Raw genomic sequence first — 20,038 nt, 5'->3', positions numbered from 1 at the left:
AATCCCCAAATCCCAATTCCCAAATTCCCGATCCCAGATAAGGTTCTTGAGGAGATCTCTTGTGTCGTTGGGTCCAGCCGCACTCCGGCCATCGCTGACCGCTCCCAAACCCCAAATCCCAAATCCCCAAATTCCCAAATCCCAATCCCAAATCCCAGAGAAGGTTTTCGAGGAGATCTCCCGTGTCATTGGGTTTGGCCGCGCTCCGGCCGTTGCTGACCGCTCCCAAACCCCAAATCCCCAAATCCCCAAATCCTAAATTCCCAAATTCCCAAACCCCAAATTCCCCATGCCAGAGAAGGTTTTCGAGGAGATCTCCCGTGTCATTGGGTTTGGCCGCGCTCCGGCCGTTGCTGACCGCGCGCTGATGCCGTTCACGGACGCCACGATCCACGAGATCCAGCGCTGCAGCGACCTCATCCCCATGAACGTCCCGCACCGAGTCACCCAGGACACCAAGTTCCGGGGCTTCCACATCCCAAAGGTGAGAAGGAACCCCTGAAATATCCCAAAAATCCCCAAAATCACCCCAAAATTCCCCCAACTCCACCCCATGAACATCCCGCACCATGTGATGCGGGACACCGAGCTCAGGGGCTTCCGCATCCCCAAGGTGAGGGGGAACTCAAAAAAACCCAAAATACCCCCTGAAATATACCAAAAATTCCTCAAAATTCCCCCAAACTCACCCTGAAATCACCCCAAAATTGTCTTTAAAAATTCCCCTGAAACCGCTCTGAAATCTCCCAAAAATCCTCCTCAATTCCCCTGAAAACCTCTCCTAAAACCTCTCTGAAATTCCCCTAAAATCTCCCTAAAATCTTCAGAAATCCCTCTGAAATCCCTCTAAAACCCCCTATAATATCCCAAAAATCCCAAAAATCCCCCAAATCCCCCCAAACTCCACCCCATGAACGTCCCACACTGTGTCACCCGGGACACTGAGTTCAGGGGGTTCCACATCCCAAAGGTGAGGGGGAACCCAAAAAAACCCAAAATCCCCCCTGAAATATCCCAAAATCCCCCTCAAAATGACCCCAAAGTCATCCTGAAATCATCTCAAAATTCCCTTTTAAAATTCCCATAAAATCCCTCTGAAATCTCCCAAAAATCCTCCTAAAATCTCCTAAAATTACCCTTAAAAACAGCCCTAAAATTCTCCTAAAATCTTCATGAAATTCTCCTAAAAATATTTCCCCAGAAAATCCGTCTGAAATCTCCCAAAAATCACCCTAAAATCTCCCTGAAACTCTCCTAAAAATCCCGCTAAAACTCCCTGAAATATCCCAAAAATCCCCAAAATCCCCCAAAATTCCCTTCATAAAGCTCCTGTGAACATCTTTGAAATCCCCCTAAAAAATCCCCCTAAAAAATCCCCAGAAACCCACCTGAAATATCCCAAAATTCCCCAAAATCCCCCCAAACCCACCTTGAAATCATCCCAAAATTCTCTTTAAAAATTCCCCTGAAACCACTCTGAAATCTCCTGAAAATCCTCCCAAAATCTCCCCTAAAAATCCTCTTGAAAACCTCACTAAAATTCCCCTAAAATCCCCCAAAATTCCCCCCAAATCCTCCTAAAATCTCTTGAAATTCCCCTAAAAATCCCCTTAAAATCCCTCTGAAGTCCCCCTAAAATTCCCCTGAAATTCTCCAAAAATCCCCCAAAAATCCTCCTAAACTTCCCGAAAATCTCCTAAATCCACCAAAATCCTCCTCAAACCCACTCTGAAATCACCCAGAAATTCCTTTTAAAAATTCCCTGAAACTGCTCTAAAATCCACTGAAAATCCTCCAAAATTTCCCCAAAATTCCCCCCAAATCCCTCTCCAATGATCCCAAATGACCCCAAATGACCCCTCTGACCCCACAAATGATCCTTGTGACCTCACAAATTTCTCCCTTGATTCCCCAAATCCCCCCAACCCCAAATCCCCCCTGACCCCACAAATGACCCCAAACCCCACAAATCCCCCCTGACCCCACAACCTCCCCTTGACCCCATAAATGACCCCACCAACCCCCACTGACCCTACAACCCCCCTACCCCAATGACCCCAAATGACCCCAAAACCCCTTCCAATGACCCCCCCAAAACTCCCCTCTGACCACACAAATGACCCCAATGACCCCACAAATGATCCCAATGACCCCACAAATGACCCCAAATCCCCCCTGACCCCACACCAGACCCCAAATCCCCCCTGACCCCACAAATCCCCTCTGACCCAAATGACCCCAAATGGCCCCAAACCCCCCTGACCCAGTACCTGACCCCAAATCCCCCCGACCCCAAATCCCCCCTGACCCCACAAATGACCCCAAATGGCCCCAAACCCCCCTGACCCCGTACCTGACCCCAGGGCACGGACGTGTACCCCCTGCTGAGCTCGGTGCTGCACGACCCCGAATCCTTCCGCAACCCCCACGAGTTCGACCCCAAAAACTTCCTGGATGAGCAGGGGCGCTTCCAGCGCAACGAGGCCTTCGTGCCCTTCTCGGCAGGTGGGACCCCAAAAACATCCCAGAATATCCCAAAATATCCCAAAATATTCCAAAATATCCCAAACTCCAAAGCCCCCCAAACCCATCAATCCCTTTTGGGATTTCCCAGAGCCTTTTTGGGTCCCCTAAATCCCATAAATCCCATAAATCCTTTGGGGTGGGGACCCCAGACCTTTTTGGGATCCCAAAAGCCCCGAAATCCCCAGACCCTTTTGGGATCCTGTGACTCCCAAAGCCCCCAGACCCTTTTAGAACCCCCAGACCCTTTTGGGATCCTGTGACTCCCAAAGCCCCCAGACCCTTTTAGAACCCCCAGACCCTTTTAGGGTCCTGTAACTCCCAAAGCCCCCAGACCCTTTTAGAACCCCCAGACCCTTTTAGGGCCCTGTGACTCCCAAAGCCCCCAGACCCTTTTGGGATCCCCAGACCCCTTAAAAACCCCCAGACCCAATTGGGGTCCCAAAGCCCCCAGACCCTTTAAATACCCTCAGACCCTTTTTGGACTCCCAGCCACATTTGGGACCCCAGATCCATTTGGGACCCCAGACCCATTTGGGATCCCCAGACCCTTTTATGGCCCCAAAACTCCCAGAGTCCCCAGACTCTTTTGGGACCCTGCTAGGATCCCCTAACCTCTAAACCCCCAGACCCTTTAGAATCCCCCAGCCCCTTTTGAGACCCCAGCCCCAAAACCCTCTGACCCTTTTGGGGTTCCCTTGATTCCCAAAACCCCCAGCCCCATTTGGGATCCTGGGACTCCCAGTGCCCCCAGACCCTTTTGGGGCCGCCAAGACCTGAAACTCCCAGACCCTTTAGAGACCCTCAGACCCTTTTAGAACCAACAGCCCCAATTTCTGACGCCCCCTCCCCATTTTAGGGAAGCGGCTGTGCCTGGGGGAGGGCCTGGCGCGCATGCAGCTGTTCCTGTTCCTCACCCTGAAACTCCCAGACCCATTTGGGACCCCAGACTCATTTGGGATCCCAGACCCATTTGGGACCCCAGCCCCATTTGGGGTCCCTGACACCCCCTCCCCATTTTAGGGAAGCGGCTGTGCCTGGGGGAGGGCCTGGCGCGCATGGAGCTGTTCCTGTTCCTCACCTCGATCCTGCAGCGGCTCCGGCCGCAGCCGCTGGGCCCGGCGGGGTCCGTGAGCACCAAGCCCCTGGAGAGCGGCTTCGCCAACATCGCGCCGCGCTACGAGCTGCGCTTCGTGCCGCGATAGAGACCCCTCCCCTAATTACACAGAGACCCCTCCCCTAATTAACACCCTGAGAGACCCCTCCTCTAATTAACACCCTGAGAGACCCCCTCCTCTAATTAACACCCTGAGAGACCCCTCCCCTAATTAACAACAGAGACCCCCTTCTCTAATTACAGAGACCCCTCCCCTAATTACCCTGAGAGAGACCGCTCCTCAAATTACACAGAGACCCCTCCCCACATTAACCATTCCAACATCGCCCCGCGCTACGAGCTGTGCTTCGTGCCAAGATGAGAGACCCCTCCTCTAATTAACCACAGAGACCCCTCCCTACATCACCCCCGAGACCCCTCCCCAAATTAAATTACCCTCGAGACTCCTCCCCAAATTCGGGAATTCCCCCTGAGACCCCTCCCCGGATTACCCAGAGACCTCACCCCAAATTAAATTACTGTCGAGACCCTGCCTCAAATTACCCAGAGACCCTTCCCCAAATTCCGGAACTGCCCCAGGATCGGGACCCATCCCCATCGTTGGAAGTTCCCCCCAAAATTCCTCAAATCCCTCCCCAAAATGGGAACCCCCGCCCCAAGACCCCTCCTCAAATTCAGGACCCTTCCCAAAATTCGGGATCCCTCCCCACATTCCGCCTGCCCATAGCTGGAAAATCTCCCCAAATCCCCCCCAAATTCCCTCTAAATCCCCTCCCCAAAATCAGGAGACCCGTGGGACCCCCAAAATTGTCCCCCCCCCCAAAACCTCAAATCCTCCTAAAACCCCAAATCCTCCCCAAAACCCCCACAAATTCCCCCATAACCCCCAAAATTGTCCCCAAACTCCCAAATTTTTCCCTCAAATTTTCCCAAAAAATCCCAAAATTTCCTCCAAATCCCAAATACTCCCCCAAACCCCAAAATTCCCTCACAAAAATCCCAAATTTCCCCTCCAAAAAAAACCCCAAATCCCCCAAATTTTCCCCCCCAAAAAATCCCCAAATCCCCCCCAAATTCTCCCAAAATTTCCCCAAAACCCCCAAATTCCTCCCACATCTCCCCAAAAAAATCTAATTTTTTTCCCTAAATCTCCCCAAAACCGCAGCCCCCTCCCCAAAAATCACCAAAAAAGCTGAAAACGTAAATTTTTTATTTCACATTTTTCACATTTTTCACACCTTGGGCGGGGGGAAAGCCCCAAAATTCCCGGGATTTTTCCCGGTATTTTTTTTTGTGGGGGAGGGGGAGTTTCCCCAAATTTTCCAGCCCCGCTTTCCCCCCTCAGGCAACCCCTCCCCAAAATTCCCGCTCCTCCCCCCCCCCCCCAAAATTAAGTGCAAATAAATAAAAAGGAGAAAAGGACAAAAAAAACCCAAAAAACCAAAAAAAACAAACAAACAAAAAAAAAAAACAAAAAACAAAACAACCAACTAAAGGGGAAAAAAACCGAGAAAAAAGGGAAAAAAATGGGGGAAAAAATCCCCCCCCAATTTGGGGGGAGGGGGACGGAGGAAAAATTGGGGGGACCACCCCCCAAAAAACTGGGGGGGGATTGAGACGCCCCCCCCGAAAAAAACCGACTTCAAAAAGTGCCAAAACCACCAAAAAATGGCTCAAAAATGGCAAAAAAAAGGCAAAAAAAAAAAATCGAGATGGGGTCCCCAGATTTTGGGGGGATCCCCCCAAAAACCGCATCAAAAAAAGGGGGGACACTCCCAAATAAAGGGGGGGTCCAAGGGAGTTTTGGGGATTTTTTTTTTTTTTTGCCCAAAAGCAGCGGCATTTGACCCAAAATTTGGGGTTTTGGGGGGGTGGGGCTTGGGGGAGGGGAAACCTCCCCAAAAAATTGATTTTGGGGATCCCACCCCCCCCCGCCCCAAATTCCTGGGGGGTCCCCGAGGTCTGGCTGAGGCACCTGGTCCTGGAGGGGGAAAAAAGGAATTTTAGGGGATTTCGGGGGAATTTGGGGAAATCTGGGGGGATTTTGGGGTGACTTTGAGGAATTTGGAGGCATTTTAGAAATTTTTGGGGAGATTTTAGAGAATTTTGGGGGGAGTTTGGGAAATTTTAGGGGATTTTGGGGGGGTTAAATTTTGGGGTGTCTCAATTTTAAGGGGTTTCATCTTTTTTTGGGATTCTCATTTTTGGGGTTTCCATTTTTGGGATTTCCCAATTTTTTTGGAATCCCCATTTTTTAGGATTCTCATTTTTTGGATTATCATTTTTTGGGATTCTTTTTTTAGGAGTCTCGTTTTTTGGGATTCTCATTGTTTTGGAATCCTCATTTTTTGGGGTTCCTATTTTTTTGGATTTTCATTTTTTGGCATCCCCTTTTTGGGGGTTTTTATTTTTTGGGATTTCATTCTTTGGGGTTTCCATTTTTGGGGATCCCCATTTTTAAAGATCTCCCTCTTTTGAGGTTTCCTGTTTTTTGGGGAGTTCCCATTTTTTGGAATTCTCATTTTTTGGGGTTCCTATTTTTGGGGTTTCCACTTTTAATGATCCCCATTTTTTGGGATCCCCATTTTTTGGGATCTCCCTTTTTGGGGGTTTCCCATTTTTTAGGGTTCAAATTTTTTGGGATTTCCCCATTTCTTGGGATTCTCATTTTTTGGGGGATTCTCATTTTTTGGGCGGGATCCCATTTTTTGGGGTTCCCATTTTTATGGGAACCCTATTTTTGGGCTCTCACCTGGATTTTTTAGGATATTTTTTGGAATATTTTTAGGAGCTCTCACCTGAATTTGTAAGGATATTCTGGGACGTCTCACCTGAATTTTTTAGGATATTTTATGGGGTCCCACCAGGATTTTTTGGGATATATTTGGGGGGGCCTCATCAGGACTTTTTGGGATGTTTTTGGGGGGTCTCACCTGCATATTTCGGAGAGGTCTCACTTGGATTTTTGGGGTTCCCACCTGTATTTTTTAGGGGATATTTTTGGGCTCTTGCCTGGATTTTTTCAGATATTTTGGGGTTTCTCATCTGGATTTTTTGGGATATTTTTGGAGTTTCTCACCTGGATTATTTTGGGGTTCTCATTTGGAGTTCTTGGGATATTTTTATAGGTTCCCATTTGGATTTTTTGGGATATTTTTGTGGGGCCCCAACAGGATTTTATAGGATATTTTGGGGGTTCTCACCAGGATATTCTGGGATTTTTGTGGGGTTTGACTGGGATTTTTTGGGAGGGTCTGACCTGGATATTTTGGGGTATTTTTGGGAACCAACCTGGATTTTTTGGGTCTCCCACCTGTGTTTTTGGGTATTTGGGGTCTCTCACCTGTGTTTTTGGGTATTTTGGGCTCTCACCTGTGTTTTTGGGTATTTTGGGGTCTCTCACCTGTGTTTTTGGGATATTTTGGGTCTCTCACCTGTGTTTTTGGGTATTTTGGGGTCTCTCACTTGTGTTTTTGGGATATTTTGGGTCTCTCACCTGTGTTTTTGGGTATTTTGGGTCTCTCACTTGTGTTTTTGGGGTATTTGGGGTCTCTCACCTGTGTTTTTGGGTATTTTGGGTCTCTCACCTGTGTTTTTGGGGTATTTGGGGTCTCTCACCTGTGGTTTTGGGTATTTTGGGTCTCTCACTTGTGTTTTTGGGATATTTTGGGTCTCTCACCTGTGTTTTTGGGTATTTTGGGTCTCTCACCTGTGTTTTTGGGGTATTTGGGGTCTCTCACCTGTGGTTTTGGGTATTTTGGTTTCTCAGCTGTGTTTTTGGGTATTTGGGGGCTCTCACCTGTGTTTTTGGGATATTTTGGGTCTCTCACTTGTGTTTTTGGGATATTTTGGGTCTCTCCCCTGTGTTTTTTGGATATTTCAGGCTCTCACCTGTGTTTTTGGGTATTTTGGGCTCTCAGCAGCCGCAGCTCTGCCGGGTTGGGGCCGGGGCCCCCCGGGGCTGCCGGAGCTGCCGCAGCGACGCATCCCCGTACTGGATCCCTGATCCCATCCGCTCGGGATCCAGCTCCCCTGGGGGGAAAAAACAGGAATTCTGGGATCCCAAAATCCCCTCCAATCACCCCAAACCCATCCCAGACTCCCTGGAAAAAAGTGGAAATTTTTGGATGCCAAGATCCTCCCAAAACCCCTGAAAAAATGGGAATTTTGGGGTCCCAAAATCCCCTAAAATCCTCCAAAACCATCCCAGATCTCCTGGAAAAAAACTGGGAATTTTTGAATCCCAAAATCCCCTAAAATTCCCCCTGGGTCTCTCAAAATCCACTCCAAAAAACTGGGAATTTTTTGATCCCAAAATCCCCCTGAGATTCCCCAAAATCTCCCCCAGACCCCTGTGCTGGATCCTAGATTCCTTGGGGAAAATAGAATTTTAGGATCCCCAAATCCCCCCCCAAACCCTGAAAAAATGGGAATTTCTGGATCCAAATATCCCCTAAAATTCTCCCAAACCCAGCCCTGATCCCCTGGGAAAAATTAGGAATTTTTGCATCCCAAAACCCCTGAAAAATGAGCATTTTGGGACGCCAGATCCCCGTACTGGATCACCGATCCCATCCGCTGGGGATCCAGCTCCCCTGGGAAGGGAAAAATGGGAATTCTGGGATCCTAAAATCCCCTCAAATCACCCCAAACCCATCCCAGATCCCATGAAAAAAATGGGGAATTTTTGGACCCCAAAATCCCTCCGAGAACCCCAAAATCTCCTCCAGATCCCTGCACTGAATCCCAGATTCCTTGAGAAAAAGAAGAATTTTAGGATCCCAAATTCCCCCAAAACCCCTGAATTTCCCCCAACCCTGAATCCCTGTTCCCGATCCCAATTCCAGATCCCAGACCCAAATTCCTGATCCTGATATCAAACTCGATCCTGTTGAGGATGGTCTGGGCGCATTTCAGGAACACCAAAATTCCAACAAATTCCTGATTCCCAGAGTTCCAATCCCTCCACCCCTGAATTCCAGTTCCTGATCCCAGACCCAATTCCTGATTCCCAATTCCCGATCCCCAATCTTGGATCCCAATTCCCAATTCCTGATTCCCAATCCTTATTCCCGATCCCTGTTCCCAATTCCTGATCCTGGACCCCAATTCCCAATCCCAATTCCATTGAGGATGCTGCGGGCACACTCCAGGAGCTCCAAAATTCCCAATTTCCCCAAAATTCCTGATTTCCCCCAAATTCCAGTTCTCCCAACCCCTCCCTGCCTGGATCCCTGTTCCCAATCCCAATTCCCGATCCTGGATCCTAATCCCAATACAGGACTCGATCTTGTTGAGGATGGTCCGGGTGCACTTCAGGAACTACACAATTCCCCAAAATTCCAGTTCTCCCAATACCTCCCTCCCTGTTCCCAATCCCAATCCCAATCCCAATCCCAATTCCCAGTTCCCAAGTTCCCAATTCCCAATCCCAGTTCCCAGTTCCCAATCCCAATCCCCAGTTCCCAAATCCCAATTCCCAGTTCCCAGTTCCCGATCCCTCGGTACCGGACTCGATCTTGTTGAGGATGGTGCGGGCGCATTTCAGGAACGACACAATTCCCCCAAATTCCAGTTCTCCCAACCTCTCCCTGTTCCCAGTTCCCAATTCCCAGTTCCCAATCCCTGTTCCCAGTTCCCGACCCCTCGGTACCGGACTCGATCTTGTTGAGGATGGTGCGGGCGCATTTCAGGAACGCCTCCTCCACGTTCTCGCCCGTCAGCGCGCTCGTCTCCAGGAACATCAGCTCTGCTTCCCGGGAATTCCCTTCATTCCCATTGGGAATCCACCCCTGGATCCCCCATTCCCATCAGGAATCCCCCATTCCCACTGGAATTCACCCCTGGATCCCGTTATTCCCACTGGGAATTCCCCCAGGATTCAGTTATTCCATCCTGGAATTTTCCCAGGAATCTTCCTACAGAATCCCATTATTCCCTCCAGGAGTTTCCCCAGGATCCCATTTTTCCATCCAGAAATCTTTTCAGGAATCTTCCCCCATGATTCCGTTATTCTCACTGGGAATCTTGCCCCAGAATCACATTTTTTCCATCCAGGAATTCCCACAGGATCCTGTTATTCCCACTAGGAATTCCTGCAGAATCCTGTTATTCCCTCCAGGAATTCCCCATACTATCCCGTTTTTCATCTCAGAATCATTCCAGGGATTCCCACAGGATCCCGTTATTCCCTCCAAGAATTTCCCCAGGATCTCATTAATTCCCACTGTCAATCTTTCTTCCTGGATCCCATTTTTCCATCCCAGAATCTCTCCAGGAATTCCCACAGGATCCTGTTATTCCCTCTGGGAATTCCCCCAGGATCCCGTTACTCCATCCCGGAATTTTCCCAGGAATCTTCCCCCAGGAACCCATTATTCCCACTGGGAATTCCTGCAGGATCCCATTATTCCCACATGGAATTTTCCCCGTGATTTTGTTTTTCCATCCCAGAATCTTCCCACTGGGATCCCATTATTCCTACTGGAAATTCCCCCAGGAATTCCCCCAGGATCCCATTATTCCCACTGGGAATTCTACCAGGATCCCATTATTTTCCCCATTTTCTCCCCTTTTTTTGCCATTTTCCTCCCATTTTTTCTCCGTTTTTTCCCATTTTTGCCCATTTCTCCCCTGTTTTCTGAACCATTCTCCCCCCTCCCCCCCCCATTTTTTTCCCTTTTTCCCGTTTTTTCCCATTTTTCTCCCATTTCCCCCCATTTTTCCTCCCATTTTTCCCCATTTCCTCATTTTTCCCATTTCCCCGTTTCCCGATCATTTTCCTGTGTGAATCTCGATGCCTCCAGGAACGTCGCCTCCCTCTCCTGATGATCCCAAAACCCAATTTTATCATTTCCCCCCATATTTTTTCCCTTTCCCCCCATTTTTCTCCCAGTTTTTCCCTGTTTTTACCCATTTTTGCCCATTTCCCACCATTTTCCAGACCATTTTTCTCCCATTTTTTCTGATTTTCTCTCAGATTTTTTCCCTTTTTTCCCCATTTTTTGCCCTTTTCCCCCCGCTTTTCCCATTTTTCTCCAATTTTTCCTCATTCTCCCCTTTTTTCCCCATTTTCTTCCCATTTCCCCCATTTTTCCCATTCTCTCCCCATTTTTACCCTGTTTTCCCTCATTTCCCCCACTTTCTTCCTGTTTTTCTCACATTTTTTTCCGTTCTGTTTCCCATTTTTCCCCATTTTTCCCCATTTTCCCACCATTTTCCTGGGCAAATCTTGACGCCTCCAGGAACGTCACCTCCCTCTCCCAATGATCCCAAACCCCAATTTTTCCATTCCCTCCCATTTTCACCTCATTTTTTCCCATTTCCTTCTTTTTTTTCCTATTTTTTCCCATTTTCCGCCCATTTTTTCCCTGTTTCCCCCCATTTTTTCCCATTTCTACCCATTTTCCCCCATTTCCTGGGGGTTTTGTCTGGACTGGTTTTGTCTGGTTTTCTCCCATTTTCCCTGTTTTTATCCATTTCCCCCCATTTCTAACCAATTTTCTGGACCATTTTCCCTCTGTTTTCTGGAACATTTTTTGACCTTTTCCCCCAGGTTTTTCTCCCATTTTCTCCCAATTTTCTGGACATTTTTTTCTCCCATTTTCCCAAATTTTTCCCTCATGTTTCTCACTTTCCCCTCGCTGTTTTCTCCCATTTTTGCCAATTTTTTGCCCACTTCCCCCCATTTTCCAGACTGTTTTTCTCCTACTTTTCCCCATTTTCCCTCAGTTTTTTACCATTTCCCCCCATTTGTTCCCCCTGTCCTCCCATTTTTTCCCACTTCTCCCCATTTTCCAGACTGTTTTTCTCCTACTTTTTCCCCATTTCCCCCCCATGTTTCCCATTTCCCCCCAGTTTCCCCATTTCTCCCGTTTCCCCACCGTTCTCCTGGGCGAATCTCGACGCCTCCAGGAACGTCACCTCCCTCTCCCCCTCCAGGTCCTTCTTGTTCCCGCACAGGATGATGACGATGTTGGGGCTGGCCAAGGTCCGCGCATCCGTCAGCCACTGCGCCAGCGCGTTGTACGTCTCACGGCTGCAATTCCCGGGATTCCGGGGAGCCAGAGCCGTGGGGAAACCCAAAAGTGGGAAAAGAAAGGGGAAAAAATGGGAAAAACTGGAAAAAAAACCACCCCGAAATGTCATAGATCTACACGATCGTCAATGTACATGGTGATGTCAAACTCAGCCACTGTGCCAGCACATTGTACGTCTCACAGCTGCAATTCCAGGAATTCCGGGGATTTGGGATCCATGGGAAACCCAGGAATTGGAAAAGAAAGGGAAAAAAATGGGAAAAATTGAAAAAAAAAAAGGAAAAAAAAAAGCACTAGCTTTCCCACCAAAAGGCATAAGTCTACACGATGATGTCATCAATGCACACGGTGATGTCACAGTCAGCCCCTGGAGGTTTCCCGGATGGAATTCCCGGAATTCCCAGATCAGGGGATCCGTGGGAAAAACAAAAGGGAGAAAAAATGGGAAAAAACTGGAAAAAAAAGAAAAAAACCCACCCCAAAATGCAAAAAAATCTACACGATGACATCATCAATGCACACGGTGATGTCACACTCAGCCGCTGCACCAGTGCATTGTACGTCTCATAGCTGCAATTCCAGGAATTCTGGGGATTTGGGATCCATAGGAAACCCCGAATTGGAAAAGAAAGGGAAAAAATGGGAAAATTTGAAAAAAAAAAGCAAAAAAATCCACCCCGAAATGTCATAGATCTATACGATGATGTCATCAATGCACACAGTGACGTCACACTCAGCCCCAGAAGGTCTTGTGACTGCAATTCCAGGAATTCTGAGATGTGAGGATCCGTGGGAACCCGAAAAGGGAGAAAAAATCAGGAGAAAATAGGAAAAATTTTTTAAAAAACAACAACAAAAAAGCACTAGTTTTCCGACAAAAGGCATAAGTCTACACGATGACGTCAACAATGCACATGGTGATCCGGGATTTGGGATCTGTGGGAAAGCCAAAAGGCAGAAAAAATGGGAAAAATAAAAAAAAAGCAAAAAAACCCTCCCCAAAATGTCGTAAATCTACATGATGATGTCATCAATGCACACAGTGATATCACACTCAGCCATTGAAGGTCTCATGGCTGCAATTCCCAGAATTCCGGGGAGCCAGAGCCATGGGAAAACCCAAAAGGGAGAAAAAACGGGGAAAATGAAAAAAACAGCAAAAAAACCCACCCCAAAATGCCAAAAAACTCCTAAATTTACATGATGATGTCATTGATTCACACGGTGATGTCACACTCAGCCACTGGAGCTTTCCCGGATGAAATTTTGGGAGTGGGAAATCAGGATTGGCATCCATGGAAATCCCAAGAGTGAAGGAAAAACGGAAAATATAGGAAAAATGCAAAAAAAAGCAAAAAAACCCAACCCCAAAATGCAAAAAAAAAAGGCATAAATCTAAACAATGATGTCATCAATACACACAGTGATGTCACACTCAGGCCCTGGAGGGGAATTCCCTGAATTCCCAGATTTGGGGATGTGTGGGAAAACCCAAAAGGGAGAAAAAAACAGGAAAAAAATTTTAAAAAGAGAAAAAAAACCCAACCCCAAAATGCCAAAAAAGGCGTAAATCTACACAATGATGTCATGGATTCCCACGGTGATGTCACACCCAGCCACTGGAAATCTCCCAGATGGAATTCCTGGAGTTCCGGGATTTGGGGATAGGTGGGAACCCCAAAAGGAAGAAAAAATGGGGAAAAAATGGGAATAATTATTTAAAAAGCAAAAAAACCCCACCAGTTTTCCTACCAAAACTCATAAATCTACACGATGACATCATCAATTCACATGGTGATGTCACACTCGGCCCCTGGAGGTTTCCCAGATGAATTTTTGGCATTGGGAATTTGGGATTGGGACCCTTGGAAACCCCAAAAGTGGAAAAAAATGTGGAAAAAAAGGGAAAAAAATAGAAAAAAAAATGCCCCCAAAACTCATGAATTCCCATGGTGATGTCATCAATTGCCATTGTGACATCATCATTTCACACAGTGATGTCACGCTCATCCCCTGGAGGTTTTCCAGTTGAAATTCTGGGAATTCTGGAATGCTGGGATCCATGGGAAGCACAAAAATGAATAAAAGGGGAAAAAAAGCAAAAAAAAAAAAGCGCAAAAACCGCACAAACCTCTACAATGTCAAAAACGTCATAAATCCTCACAATGATGTCATCAATTCCCATGGTGATGTCACACTCAGCCTCTGAAATTCCGGGACCAGGAATTTGGGAGTGGGATCCACGGAAATCCCAAAAATGCCCCAAAGGATGAAAAACTGACATGGTGACGTCATAAATTGATGTGATGATGTCACTAACCCAGCTGGTGATGTCACATGCCTATCCAGTGATGTCATAGACCCACACAGTGACATCACAGTTACCCCTGGCGATGCCACATGCCCATTGATGACGTCATAGACCCACTCAGTGACATAACACACCCTCTGATGATGTCACAGACACATCGATGACATCACAGACCCACCTGGTGACATCACTGATGCACCTGGTGATGACATCACATACCCACTCAATGACATCACAGAGGCACCCACTGACATCACACACCCTCTGATGACATCACAGACACACTGATGATGTCACAGACCCACACTGTGATGCTACACATCCAATGATGACGTCATAGATGCACACAGGAACAGCACAGACGCATTTGTGGATGATGTCACAGATCAAATGGTGACATCATAGACACACACAGTGACGTCACACACCCATGGGTGATGTCACACAACCACTGATGACGTCACACACCCAACAATTATGTCAGTCCCTCACCTGGTGATGTCATAGACGAGCAGCGCCCCTGCGGCCCCTCTGTAATAACTGCGGGTCACCGACCTGGGAACAAAAATGGGAAATCAGGAACAAATGAGGGAAAGGAGAAAAAACTGGGGGAAAAGGGAAAAACAGGGAGAAAAATCAGGGAAAAATCGGGGGAAAATGAAGAAAAAAAAAAAAAAAAAAGAAAAAATGAGGGAAAAGGAGGAACAAATGAGGGGAAATCAGGAAAAAAGAGAAAATGAGGAAAAGTCAGACATAAAAGGAAAAATCAGGAAAAATCAGGAAAAATGAGGAAAAAAATGATGAAAAGATGCAAATACTATTTGGGAAAAAGAGGAAAAAAAAGGGAAAAAAGTGAGGAATAAAATCGGTGAAAAGTCATGAAAAAACAAGGAAAAAATGGGGAAAAAGGGTGGAAAAATTGGGAAAATAAGGGGAAATTGGGGAAAAAAGGGGGAAAGTGGGAAAAAGCCAGAAAAAGCCAGAAAAAAACAGAAAAAGTGGGAATCCAAGGAAGAAATTGTGAAAAATGCATGAAAAAATGAGGAAAAATGGGTGGGGGGGAAAGGAAAAAAAATCTGGAAAAATAGAAGAGCAAATGAGGGGAAAAGGAGTGAAAAAGGAGGGAAAAATGAGGGGAAAATGAGAAAATTTGAGGGAAAAAAAAGGGGAAGAAATCAGGGAAAAATGAGAAAAAATGGAGAAAAAAAGGAGAAAAATCTGCAAATATCAAGAAAAAATACGGAAAAAATGAGGAAAAGATGTGGAAAATGTCAGAAAAATCGGGAAAATGATGAAGAAGGGGGAAAAAGAGGAAGACATCAGGAAAAATGAGAAAAAAATTTTGGAAAAATGAGAAAAATGAGGAAAAATGGGAACATGAGAAAAAATAAGGAATAAAATAAAAAATAAGGAAAAATCAGGAAAAATGAGGAAAAAAGGGAAAAGTGGGGGGAAAACAGGAAAAAAGAGGAAAATCGGGGAAAAATGAGGGGAAAAATGAGGAAAAAAGGGTGTAAAAAAGAGGGAAAAAATTGGGAAAACTGAGAAAAACAGAGAAAATGGGAAAAATAAGAAAAAATAAGGAATAAATGAAAAAATGAGGAAAAATCAGGAAAATGTGGAAAAAACAATGAAACAATGAGGAAAAATGAGTGAAAAAAACAGAAAAATGAGGAAAAATGAAGAAAAAAGGAGGGGAAAAAAAAGAGGTGAAAAAGAGGGGGAAAGGAGGAAAAAAGAGGAAAAAAGAGGGGGAAAAGGACGGAAAAATTGGGAGAAATGATGAAAAAATGAGGAAAAAAGGGAAAAAATATGGAAAAAGGGGGAAAAAAGGAAAAAATTATGAAAAAGGGGGAAAAATGAGAAAAAAATCGAGAAAATTGAGGAGCAAATGAGGAAAAAAAGGGGAAAAATGAGGAAAAAAATTGGGAAAAATGAGGAAAAAGTCAGGGAAAGAAGAGGTAAAAAATGAGAAAAAAATGAGAAAAAAAAAAGAGAAAAAAATGAGAAAAAAATGGGAAAATTAGGAAAAAATTGGAAAAAAAAGAGGGGGAAAAGGGGGAAAAGTGGGAAAAAGGAGAAAAAAGTGGGAAAAGTGGGAAAAATTGGGAGAAGTTGGGAGCAGGAGGTACCTGAAGCGCTCCTGGCCCGCCGTGTCCCAGATCTGCAGCTTGACGGTTTTGCCACCCACATTGACGACCTTGGAGCCAAATTCCACCCCAATGGTGTGGTTGGAATCCTGTTTGACTGGGAAAAATGGGAAAAAATGGGAAAAAAGGGGAATTCCAGGGGATGGGGAGTGGCAAAATGAAAAAAAAATGGGAAAAATGGGTAAAAAAATGGCCCCAAATGGCCCCAAATTGACAAAAAAAGGCAAAAAATGGCAAAAAAAGGCTCAAAAATATTCCCCCAAAAATGCAAAAAAATGTAAAAAAAATGAACAAATATTCTAAAAATCCCTCCCCAAAAATCCCAAAGAATCTAAAAAAAAAAAAAAATCCCCCCTAAAATCCTCCAAAAATTCCAAAAATAAGCCCTAAAAAAATCCCCCCCCAAAAATTCTCTGATCCCCCAGAATTGCCAAAATATTCCCCAAAGCCCCCAAATCCCAACTGAAAATGCAAAAAATATAACAAAAAAGAATAAAAATTCTACAAAATCCCCAAATAATCTGAACAAAAATCCCCAAAAATTTAAAGAATATTCCCCAAATTTTCCTTATCCCTCAGAATTCCCAAAATATTCGCCAAAGCCCCCAAATCCCAACACAAAATGCAAAAGATGTAACAAAACATGATTTAAAAAGTCTAAAAATTCCCCCAAAACTTCCCAAAAAAACCCGCCACAATAAAAAAAAAAAAAAAAAATTAAAAAAATTTCCCAAGGATCCTTTGATCTCCTAGAATTCCCAAAATTCCCAAAATATCCCCCCAAAGTCCCAACATACCAACAGCAAAAAGCAAAAAATGCAACAAAAAGTGAATTAAAAATTCTAAAATCCCCTAAAAATCTGAAAAAAATCCCCCAAAATTCCAAAAAAATAAAAAAAGCCACAAAAATTTAAAAAAAGTCCCAAAAACCTCTAAATCCCCCAGAATTCCCAAAGGCCCCCAAATCCCAACTGAAAATGTAAAAAATTTAACAAAAAATGATCAAAAATTCTAAAAATTCCCAAAAAAAATCTAAAAAAATGCCAAAAAAATCCCCAAAAATCCTAAAAAATTCCCAAAAATTTCCAAAAATTCCCTGACCCCCCAGAATTTCCAAAATATTCCCCAAGGCCCCCAAATCCACACTGAAAATGCAAAAAAAAAAAAGTAACAACAAATGAGCAAAAATTTCCCCAAAAAATCCACAAAAAACCCTAAAAAAAATCCCCAAAAATTCCCAAGGATCCCTCAAGCTCCCAGAATTCCCAGATTTCCTGCAGTTGCCAGAATTGCTCACACTTGCTCTCGATGAAGTGGTGCAGCAGGCAGGACTTGCCGGTGCCAGCGCTGCCGATCACCAGGAACTTGAAGAGGAAATCTGGGAAAAAAATTCCCAAAATTCTCAAATTTGAAACCAAAATTCCCTCCAGAGACCACAAAATTCCCAAAAATTCCCCTCTTGAAACACAAAAAGTCCCAAAAATCCACTCCAGAGATCTCAAAATTCTCATGTTTGGAAGCAAAATTCCCAAAAATCTCCTTCAGGGATCTCAAAATTCCTCCAAAATCCCCTTTAAAGGCCCCAAAATTCCCAAGTTTGCACCCAAAATTTCCCTTTAAAGATCCCAAAAATCCCTTCCAGAAATCCCAAAATTCCCCCAAAATCCCCGATAAAGATCCCAAAATTCCAAAAAATCCCTTCCAGAGATCTCAAAATTCTCATGTTTGGAAGCAAAATTCCCAAAAATCTCCTTCAGGGATCTCAAAATTCCTCCAAAATCCCCTTTAAAGGCCCCAAAATTCCCAAGTTTGCACCCAAAATTTCCCTTTAAAGATCCCAAAAATCCCTTCCAGAAATCCCAAAATTCCCCCAAAATCCCCGATAAAGATCCCAAAATTCCAAAAAATCCCTTCCAGAGATTCCAAAATTCCCCCAAAATTCTCCAGTTTGGACACAAAATTCCCCCGCAAAAACCCTTTAAAAACCCCAAAATTCCCAAACATCCCAAAATTCAGAAATCTGGACCCAAAATCTCCTCTGGAGACCCCAAAATTCCCAAAAACCTCATGCAGAGACCCCAGAATTCCCCAAATTGGACTCAAATTCTCAAAATTTCCCAAGTTTGGACCCAAAATCCCCTTTAGAGACTCCAAAATTCCTCAAAATCCCCCCTAGAGATCCCAAAATCCCAAAGTGCAGACCCAAACCACCCCCAAATTCCCAACACAGCCACAAAATTCCCAAAATTTCTCCACAGAACCCCAAAATTCCCCCACTCAGTCCCCAAATTCACGAAAAATCCCAAAAGAGACACCAAAATTCCCAAAAAATCCACATGGAAACCCCAAATTTTCCCTATGGGGACCCCAAAAATTCCCTTTAAGGATCCTAAAATTCCCAACAGAACCCCAAAAATCCCAAATTTTCCCTTTAAGGACCCGAAAAGTCCCTCTAAAGTCCCCAAAATTCCCAAATTTGGACCAAAATTCCACCGAATTCCCTATGGGGACGCCAAAATTCCCAAATTTGGACCAAAATTCCACCAAATTCCCTATGGGGACCCCAAAATTCCCCTACAGAGACCCTGAGACACCCCTCCACAGAGCACCCTGGACCCTCTATAGGCTCCCCCAGACCTCCCAAAATCCCCTATAGACCCCCAGACCAACTTTAGGGATCCCCAGATCCCCCCAGACCCCTGTAGATCCCCTATAGACCCCTAAAGCCCCCCACAAATCCCCTGTAGGGACCCCCAGATCTCCCCCATCCCCTATAGACCCCCCCAATGCCCTATAGAGCCTCCCAGAAATCCCCCTATAGAGACCTCCAGACTCCCCAAACTCCTACAGATCCCCTATAACCCCCCAAATCCCCTATAGCCCCCATAAATCCCCTATAGAAAACCCCAGACCTCCCCCTATCCCCTATAGATCCCCCTAAATCCCCTATGGAGCCTCCCAGAAATCTCCTATAGAGAACTCCAGACCCCCCAAATCCCCTGCAGACCCCCCCAGATCCCCTATAGCGCCCCCAAATCCCCTATAGACCCTTCCAATCCCATTAATCCCCTCCCCAAATCCCCTATAGAGATCCCCTATAGCCCCCCATAAATCCCCTGTAGGGACCCCCAGACCCGACCAAACCACTATAAACCCCCCAAACCCCTATAAACCCCTATAAACCCCTCTAGACCCACCAAAAACACCTATAGGCCCCTCCAAATCCCCTCTAGATCCCCTCCAATCCTATACAGAGACATCCAGACCCCCCAGATCCAGTATAGACCACTCCCGATCCCCTACAGACCCCCCCAAATCCCCTATAGCTGCCCCCAAATCCCACACAGATCTACCCTCCAAACCCCTGCAGATCCCCTATAACAACCCCAAACCCCTGCAGATCCCCTATAAAAACCCCAAACCCCTGTAGATCCCCTATAGCCCCTTCTAAACCTCCTATAGGCACCCCCAGACGCCTAACCCCCCCCATACATCTATACATCCCCTATAGATCCCCTAAACATCCCAGATCGCCTCCCCAAAACCCCAAAAGGCACCCCTCAAACACCCCGCAGATCGCCCTAAACCCCCTATAGAGACACCCCAGAACCATCTCAGGCCCGTAACCCTCCCCCAGCCCCCTATAGATCCCCTACAAATCCCCTGTAGATCCCCTACAAGTCCCCTACAAATCCCCTACAGATCCCCTACAGATCCCCCCAGCCCCACCGTAGGTCTCGGACATGCTGAAACCGGGCTGGCAGACAGGCAGCAAAGATGGCGGCGCCCGCTGAGGCTACATCCGGGTGTTCTGCGCATGCGCGGGGTGAACGCGCCATGAGATGGGCGGGGCTTGGAGAAGGAAAGGGGGCGAGACCAATGAATGGAAGGGGCGGGG

General features: G+C 45.9%; 2 protein-coding genes across 5 annotated transcripts in view; one reads left to right on the top strand and one right to left on the bottom strand.

Annotated features, from left to right (window-relative positions):
* LOC130266103 (cytochrome P450 2G1-like) overlaps window positions 1-5,034 on the top strand; it is an 18,970-nt gene extending 13,936 nt beyond the window's left edge. The window contains exons 7-9 of one of the 2 annotated variants that reach the window (XM_056515422.1): window positions 297-484; window positions 2,364-2,505; window positions 3,547-5,034. In XM_056515422.1, the coding sequence (XP_056371397.1) occupies window positions 297-484; window positions 2,364-2,505; window positions 3,547-3,728 (512 nt within the window). In that variant the 3' untranslated portion in view covers window positions 3,729-5,034. Of the gene's footprint in view, window positions 1-296; window positions 485-2,363; window positions 2,506-3,382 lie in introns of both variants that reach the window. The other variant, XM_056515423.1, reaches the window with a different exon arrangement.
* On the bottom strand, window positions 4,862-19,955 carry RAB4B (RAB4B, member RAS oncogene family). 3 transcript variants are annotated; one of them, XM_056515548.1, is made up of 8 exons: window positions 19,870-19,955; window positions 17,438-17,518; window positions 16,123-16,237; window positions 14,483-14,545; window positions 11,524-11,678; window positions 9,294-9,389; window positions 7,532-7,672; window positions 4,862-5,621 (listed from the first exon to the last, which is right to left on the bottom strand). In XM_056515548.1, exons 1-7 carry the CDS (start codon window positions 19,883-19,885, stop codon window positions 7,557-7,559), a joined length of 642 nt encoding a protein of 213 aa, XP_056371523.1. In that variant the 5' UTR covers window positions 19,886-19,955; the 3' UTR covers window positions 4,862-5,621; window positions 7,532-7,556. The 3 variants fall into 3 exon arrangements, with proteins under 3 accessions (XP_056371523.1, XP_056371525.1, XP_056371524.1); XM_056515550.1 differs by lacking the exon at window positions 9,294-9,389; XM_056515549.1 differs by lacking the exon at window positions 4,862-5,621 and having other exon boundaries at window positions 7,590-8,235.
* Between the last annotated feature and the right edge of the window lie 83 nt (window positions 19,956-20,038).

Source organism: Oenanthe melanoleuca, unplaced genomic scaffold (assembly GCF_029582105.1).
Source record: "Oenanthe melanoleuca isolate GR-GAL-2019-014 unplaced genomic scaffold, OMel1.0 S001, whole genome shotgun sequence".
NCBI lineage: Eukaryota > Metazoa > Chordata > Aves > Passeriformes > Muscicapidae > Oenanthe > Oenanthe melanoleuca.
This window is presented reverse-complemented; position numbering and strand designations above follow the sequence as displayed.